Consider the following 8,650-nt stretch of genomic DNA (forward strand, 5'->3'; position numbering starts at 1 on the left):
ACTCTTTTCTAAATTTTTGGTAGAATTCACCTTTGAAGCCATCTGGTCCTGGGCTTTTGTTTTTTGAAAGATTTTTGATTACAGTTTTGATTTCCATGCTTGTGATGCATCTGTTAAGATTTTCTATTTCTTCCTGGTTCCGTCTTGGAAGGTCATATTTTTCTAAGAATTTGTCCATTTCTCCCAAGTTGTCCATTTTATTGGCGTATAATTGCTCATAGTCTCTTATGATCCTTTGTATTTCTGTGTTGTCTGTTGTGATTTCTTCATTTTCATTTCTAATATTATTGATTTGATCCTTCTCCCTTTTTTTCTTAATGAATCTAACGGTTTGTCTATTTTATCTTCTCGAAGAACTAGCTTTTAGTTTTGTTGATCTTTGCTATAGTCTTCTTCATTTCTTTTTCATTTTTCTGCTCTGATTTTTACTTCTTTCTCACTTTCGACTAACTTTGTGGTTCTTCTGTTCTTATTTTTCTAGTTGCTTTAGGTGTAAAGTTAGGTTTTTTATTCGATGTCTGTCTTGTTTCTTGAGGTAGGCTTGTATTGCTATGAACCTCCCTCTTAGCACTGCTTTAACAGAATCCCACAGGTTTTGCGTTGTTGTGTCTTCATTTTCATTTGTTTCTGCATATTTTGATTTCCTTTTTTATTTCTTCTGTGATCTGTTGGTTATTCAGAAGCATGTTGTTTAGCCTTCATATGTTTGTGTTTTTAGTAGTTTTTTTCCCCTGTAGCAGACATCTAATCTTATTGCACTGTCATCAGAAAAGATGCTTGAAATGATTTCAATTTTTTTTTTTAATGTACCAAGACTAGATTTATGGCCCAGGATGTGATCTATCCTGGATAATGTTGTGTGTGCACTTGAGAAAAAGGTGAAATCCATTATTTTGGGGTGAAATGCTGTGTAGATTTCAATTAAGTCTAACCAGTCTATTGTAGCACTTAAAGCTTGTGTTTCCTTGCTAATTTTCTGTTTGGTTGTTCTATCCATAGGTGTCAGTAGGGTATGAAAGTCCCCCACTATTATTGTGTTACTGTTAATTTCCCCTTTCATACTTGTTAGCATTTGCCTTATGTATTGATGCATGTTGGTTGCATATATGTTTATAATTGTTATATCTTCTTCTAGGATTGATCCTTTGATCATTATGTAGTGTCCCTTGTCTCTTATCATGGTCTTTATTTCAAAGTCTATTTTATCTGATATGAGTATTGTATATTGCTACTCCTGTTTCTTTTGGTCTCCATTTGCATGAAATATCTTTTTCCAGCCCCTCACTTTCAGTCTCTATGTGTCCCTAGGTTTGAGGTGGGTCTCTTGTAGACAGCATATATATGGGTCTTGTTTTGTATCTATTTGGCCAGTCTTTGTCTTATGGTTGGAGCATTTAACCCACTTACATTTAAGGTAATTATTGATAAGTATGATCCCATTACTATTTACTTTGTTGTTTTGGGTTCATTTTTATAAACCTTTTCTGTGTTTCCTGTCTAAAGAAGATCCTTTAGCATTTGTTGAAGAGCTTGGTTGTTGAAGTTCAGTTTGGTGGTGCTGAATTTTCTCAGCTTTTGCTTGTCTGTAAAGCTTTTGATTTTTCCTTCATATTTGAATGAGATCCTTGCTGAGTATAGTATCTGAGTTGTAGGTTTTTCTCTTTCATCACTTTATGTCCTGCCATTCCCTTCTGGCCTGAAGAATTTCTATTGAAAAATCAGCTGTTATCCTAATAGGGATCCCCTTGTGTGTTATTTGTTGCTTTTCCCTTGCTGCTTTTAATACTTGTTCTTTGTGTTTAATTTTTGTTACTTTGATTAATATGTATGTTTGGGTGTTTCACCTTGGGTTTATCCTGTTTGGGACTCTCTGGGTTTCTTGGACTTGGGTGGCTATTTCCTTCCCCATTTTAGGGAAGTTTTCAACTGTTATCTCCTCAAGTATTTTCTCACACCCTTTCCTTTTGTCTTCTTTCGGGGAGTTTAACATTGTCCCAGAGGTCTCTGAGGTTGTCCTCATTTCTTTTAATTATTTTTTCCTCTCTGCTTCATTTATTCCATGATTCTATCTTCCACTTCACTTATCCTCTCTTCTGGCAGGTGGATTCTTTACCACTGGGCCACAGGGAAGCCCAGCCTCTTCCATAGGGATAAACTATAAGGATAAACAACCTTACCCACAAGTGCCCTGTTTCAAACTATGGCCCACACCCCTAAACAAAACAGAAGGGGAATATAAGTGGTGTGAACAAAATGTCCCATCCACCTGGTCAATCCAGTTCAACCCAACTGTGCAATCCTGGCCTATCAAGTGCCACCCTCTGATGGTATCAGCAGGATCGTACATGAACATCTTGTTTAAAATATCATAGAGCTTTATATGCTTAATTATCAACATAATGGTCCACTGTCCCCTAACTGTTCAAATACTAACAACAGTTATGTCCTTCAAGATTGTCCACTCTTAACAGTCATGAGACAGAAATTCAAGTTTGCCTCATTGCGGGTTTGTTTTCCTCTGCGGACACTCAAACCATTGTATTTTACAGAATTATGGCCAGGCCCTGTCCTTTTTCAACCAAGCTATGACCTATATATGCACTGATATGTCCATTTCAAAGGAGAGTGCACTATAGGGACTACAGAGGTAAAAGATTTTTTTAAATCTTTAACAGGACACTCTGGCTCACCACCAAACCCAGAGAGCACTAGGAATGATCTTAGCAAGGGCAGGGCTAACCATAGGACTGGTAGCTCCATGGGGAGGCTTTCCCCATCATAAAACAACTCTGAGAAATCTCACCAGACAGCTTGATTATATGATGAAACAGACAGGGCAAGGCTTAACAAGACTTAAAGCCTCTCTTGTTTCTTTGGCTAACTGTCTCTTTTTCTTTCCCTCTCTCTTTTTTGTCTAACTCTTGATTACCTTCTGGCAAAACAAGATGGATGGAGCTTGTATGATAACGAATACTTTCTGCTGCACCAGGATCAATGCAACAGTACAGGTAGAAGTTAATATTAAGGAAGTATACACTCAAGCAGAATGGCTTCACAGTTTTGTCAGGAGCAATATTGCCTCCACTGTCTGGTCAACAGTTAAGGAAGTCCTCCTAAATTTAACCTGGTTCCTTCCCTTTCAAGGCCCTTTAATGGCTATTGGTGTTCTTTTCCTTTTTGGCCCCCAGTGGTATAACTTTTGGTTAAGTTTTTGTCTTCTGTGCTGTGCTAAGTCACTTCAGTCGTGTCCAACTCCATGTGACCCTATGGACTGTAGCCCAGCAGGCTCCTCTGTCCATGGGATTCTCCAGGCAAGAATACTGGAATGGGTTGCCATTTCCTTCTCCAGGGGATTTTCCCGACCCAGGGATTGAACTGGCATCTCTTACATCTAACTTGCATTAGTGGGCTGGTTCTTTCACTAGCGCCACCTGGGAAGCCCATTTTTGTCTTCTAGGCTTCAACAATTTCAAGTAAAGCTCATGATGGCTCAAGGAATTCAACCCATTCCAGCAGAGGCCAGCCCAGACCCCAACAGGTCCTTGGAGAAAAGTCAGTGAGGGACTTATGCACCTCTAGGCTGGGCTAGGGTCTGTGGTCCCTGTACAGCAGGAAGAAGTTTTACAAGAGATCTTTGCCCTTAAAAGTAAGAAGTAGATGGGCCCCAGGCCAAGCAGCTGGTGCTTGTCAGGCTGAGCAAATAAGAGCGTGTCTCTTGCTGACAGATCAAGAAAAAGTTAACAGCAAGAGCAGAGAGAGACTAAGCTCTGCTGGTGTAAAAACAAAGATGACCACATCTTTCATTCTTGAAGCCAGGGAGACCTCCCCACCTGCACGTGCAGAGAAGTTCAGAGAAGAGAGAAGTTCCTCGAGAGCCAAAAAGGGAAGGGGGCACCACCCTGCAATATGTGTCACCAGCCTCCCAGAGGCCCTCATGCTGGGATCCATCTTGGTTAGAAGGCATCTGTGCACACTAGGGAGTGCCTTGAGTCAGACCAGTTATGGGCAATGAGCCAGGTGGCTGGCCAAAGGGTACAAAGAAAACTGACCCTATATAAATGATTAAACCACCCCTTTGGTGCACTCCTCATTAGCAAGGACACCCACACTCTTCTCTGAGTATGTAGCTCTGCTTTGTTCTGTCCTAAACAAACTGCTTCTTGTATGCTCTCTCATGCATATGAGGTGCTAATAAACTCAGTGCTTGTTTTATAACCTCAGTCTCTTTGTAAAATTCTTTTTTCAAAGGAGACAAGAACCAGGGCTCTACTTCTACCCACTAGTCCCTGGTGTCCTAGCAGTTAGGAGTCCTGGTTTTCACCCAGGTGGCCCAGGATTGAGTCTCCGATAGAGAACTATCTCATTTCAAGCCACCACACACTGTTGTCACCCCAATATCACCTTAACCTGTATAAATAAAGGGTGAAAAATTCCTCGGGGGAAATGACACAGGCTGGTACTTGAAACCTGAGACCTTTTGCTTCAGTGTTTGCACCTGGACAAACCTCCTCGGAACAATAAAATACAAAGAAACTGTAAGGGACTAAAAATAATTGTGTGTGCATGCAGAGTTGGAACAAATTATAAACAAGAACCCAACTGCCAATCCTGAGGAGCCAGGAGCAAAAACACAATATTGCACATGCACCCTGCACATGGCACCACCAAGATGGTAGGCAGATGACCCAAGACACCTCCACTCTCACGTCTTACAAGGAGCCCGCACGCTCCCCCACTCAGGGAACAAGGGAAACAAACTGTTACTCGTTTTTGCTCCCTCCTGCTGCAGCAGGATTCCCAATAAAGCCTTGCCTGACTCATTGGAAAAGACTCTGATGCTGGGAGGGATTGGGGGCAGGAGGAGAAGGGGACGACAGAGGAGGACATGGCTGGATGGCATCACTGACTCGATGGACGTGAGTCTGAGTGAACTCCGGGAGTTGGTGATGGACAGGGAGGCCTGGCGTGCTGTGATTCATGGGGTCGCAAAGAGTCGGACACGGCTGAGTGACTGAACTGAACTGAAACAATATGCTAGTTAACAACTAATAGGTCCCTGAAGAAATCATAGAGGAAATAAAAAAATACCTAGAGACAAGCAAAAATGAAGGCACAATGATCCAAAATCTATGGGATGAATTTCCACATGACATGGCCAAAAACAAACTAAAAAAAAAACCACACACAGAAAACCAATCAAACAAAACCTATGGGGTACAGAAAAGCAGTTGTAAGAGGGAAGCTTATAGCAATGCAATCTTCAGAAAACAAAAAAAATCTCAAATAGACAACCTAAGCTTATATCTAAAGCAACTAGAGAGATAACAAATAAAACCTAAAGTTAGTAGAAGGAAGAAATCATAGATTGGAGCAGAAAAAATGAAATAGAGATGAAATAAACAACAGAAAAGATCAATGAAATAACAGCTAGTTCTTCAAAAAAATAAAATTGATAAACCTTTAGCCAGATTCATCAAGAAAAAAGAGAGAGGGCTTCAAACAATAAAATTAGAAATGAAAAAAGAGAAGTTACAACTGACTCTACAGGGACAACCTGGAAGAAATTGACACAATTTTTAGAAAGGTACAGTCTCCCAAGACTGAACCAGGAAGAAATAGAAAATACGAACAAACCAATCACAAGCACTGAAATTGAAACTATGATTAAAAACTCTCAACAAACCAGGGCTGGACGGCTTCACAGGCAAAGTCTATCAAACATTTTAGAGGAGAGCTAACACCTATCCTTCTACAACTGTTCCAAAAAATTGCAGAGGAAAGAAAACTCCTAAACTTATCCTATGAGGCCACCATTACCCTTATACCAAAACTAGACCAAGCAGTAAGCCGGGGTGGGGGTCCGAACCCACCAGGCCCGTGAGATGTAGTGGGGCGGGTGGAGGCCGTTGCGGCTGTTTAGCCCGGGTGCTCATCGGAGATGGCCGCGGCGCAGCACCAGCAGCCCAGGGTGTGGTGGGGACAACCCCTGATCTCCGGGGATCGCTGGCTGTTCGAGCCCCGCCGGTGCTCGCCAGTGTGCAGGGTCAGGGCAGCGAGGCCACAGCGGTGCGGGTGAGGAAGGAAGAGTGAGCGAGGGGAAAACACAAGGAATGGAAAGTGCGGGTGGCTGCGAGGCGCCCTCAGCTTCAGGCGCCGTGCAAGTCTGGTCCGAAGATCAAGTCTGGTCAATTCTTTTCGGAAGGAAGAAGAATAATATTTATTCCTTGGTGTGGAGGGCGCTTGCACTTGGGGTCCAAAATTGAGGTGCATGGGAATATATAGAATTTAAGCCTTCTCTCAGAACTGTATTGGTAGAGTTGAAAAAGACAGCCAACCAAAGGTCATCTGAAATTGTGACTGGCTGCTAATCCCAGGACAAAATTAGAGATCACTACTCAAGCATAAGGCCTCCACAAAGATGTTTCATTTAAAGGCTTGGGCTGAGTATGTTGTGGAATGGGCTGCAAAGGACCCATATGGCTTCCTTACAACAGTTATTTTGGCTGTAACTCCACTGTTTCTAGCAAGTGCTGTGTGGTCTTGGAAATTGGCCAGGATGATTGAGGCCAGGGAAAAGGAGCAAAAGAAGAAACAAAAACGTCAAGAAAACATTGCAAAAGCTAAACGACTAAAAAAAGGATTGAATGAATGTACAGGCTGTGTGTCCAGAGGAAAATTGTTTGGAAAATTATGCATCTTTGAAAGGACCCATCAAGGTTTGTTTTTGGATCTTATGATGGTATTACTAAACGAAGTCTGAGTATATGGAGGAATCATGTTAGTTCTCACCTGTACTGTAGCAACTTTTTGGCTTCGGTATAGAAGTCTGTTGACAGTTACTGTAATTGGTATTTATTATGCTACAAATTCTTATAACTGATTTTCATTTGCCTTTTTGCAGCTTTTGTATACATACTAAAATGAAAATATCCTGTGGAGAAAAGTGGCTTTAGATTATGAACTCTATTCAAATAATGACTTCAAATGGGTCCTGTTCTAGACAAAGGAGATTAAGAATGTAAAAATCAAAATTGTTCTGAGCAGAAAAGCATGGTTTGGCTTAAAAGATATATGGTGTGTTACATCTCATCATTATTACTTATTTCTTGGAATAGAATCATTTCTGGTTTCCTCAAAGTGAAATATTATTCAATGAGTACTTCTATTTTCTGTATTTTTCTCATTTTTGCTTTTGAGATACTGGTAATTATCAGATATTCTGCATTTTAAAAAATCTAATTTTATAAAGACTTCTCTTGTTATCTTGACTATGTAGAATACCACCTACTGGATATAATAATTTTTGTACTTAAGAACACTGCCATTTTCTTAGAGATTACTTAAGTAGAGTAACACTATGATTTAAAGCTTAAGAGGAAAAATGCCAAACCTTGTAGTACCTTGGAACCAGTTTATTCTCACTTGTGCTAAGCACAAATGTGAAGCAGTTAAAATGTCTTATCAGATAATTTGCTGATTATATAGATACCACTTTTGTTTTTTATTCCATTATTTGTTTTAATTCATGTGGTAGTGATGTCCTTTACTTTTTGATCAGACAGGTTCACAGTGAAAATTAAAATTTCAAATTTCTTTTAAGGAACTTTTAAAGAGTTACAATTATGTCATATGTCATAAATTGTAAAGTCTTAACATTTGGAAAAATTTTGTTTACACTGTATTAATTGGGTGAAAAAGGTGTAATTATGTCAAAATGAGAATGTTATAATTAGAAATAAAGAGGTAAAGGAGATTTCCTTTGGTTAAATAGTATAATTGGAACTTTTTACTCTTTAACATGGCTTTTTTAAATGCATGGTTGATAATTTTATTTGTTTTCAATAACTAATGGCTTATTAATGTTTTCCTCACCTGTAATAATGAATTTTAAATTGCAAAAAATTGTCTGATAATTTTAATTTTAAAATGAAACTAAATATTGAAATAGTTCTATACTTAAAACAAACCTAGACCAAGATACCACCAAAAAAAAGAAAGTTACAGGCCAATATCACTGATGAACATAGACACAAAAATCCTCAACAAAATACTAGCAACCTGAATCCAAAAATTCATTAAAAAGGATCATACACCATGATCATGTGGGATTTATCCTAGAGATGTATGGATTTCTCAGTATCCGCAAATCAATCAGTGTGATACACCACATCAACAAACTGAAGAGTTAAAAACCGTAATAATCTCAATTGAGGCAGAAAAGGTTTTGACAAAATTCAACACCTATTTATAAGGAAAACTCTCCAGAAAGAGGGCATAGAGGGAACATATCTCAATATAATAAAGGCCATATATGACAAACCTACAGCTAACATCATCCTCAACAGTGAAAAGCTGAAAGCATTTCCTTTAAGATCAGGAACAAGACAAAGATTTCCACTCTTACCACTTTTATTCAATATAGGTTTGGAAGCCCTAGCTATGGCAATCAGAAAAGAAAAAGAAATAAAATGAATCCAAATTGGAAAGGAAGTTAAACTGTCACTATTTGCAGATGACATGATACTTATACATAGAAAATCCTAAAGATACTATCAGAAAACTACTAGAACTCATCAATGAATTTGGCAAAGTTATAGATTACAAAATTAATACACAGAAGTCTATTGTTTTTCTATATCTATCAATGAAA

At 39.1% G+C, this 8,650-nt stretch overlaps 1 protein-coding gene across 1 annotated transcript; it reads left to right on the plus strand.

The window, feature by feature from the left end:
• Nucleotides 1-5,502: 5,502 nt before the first annotated feature.
• LOC104981532 (small integral membrane protein 15-like) lies at nt 5,503-8,264 on the plus strand. The gene has a single exon (XM_010830682.1). The coding sequence runs from the start codon at nt 6,419-6,421 to the stop codon at nt 6,758-6,760; it is 342 nt and encodes a 113-aa protein (XP_010828984.1). The 5' UTR covers nt 5,503-6,418; the 3' UTR covers nt 6,761-8,264.
• The last annotated feature ends 386 nt before the right edge of the window (nt 8,265-8,650 follow it).

The sequence above is a fragment of the Bison bison genome, unplaced genomic scaffold (genome assembly GCF_000754665.1).
Source record: "Bison bison bison isolate TAMUID 2011002044 unplaced genomic scaffold, Bison_UMD1.0 scf7180017864519, whole genome shotgun sequence".
NCBI lineage: Eukaryota > Metazoa > Chordata > Mammalia > Artiodactyla > Bovidae > Bison > Bison bison.

What these genes read in the sequence shown, in the direction of transcription:
- LOC104981532 (XM_010830682.1), top strand. Translation starts at nt 6,419, where the DNA reads ATGTTTCATTTAAAGGCTTGGGCTGAGTATGTTGTGGAATGGGCTGCA.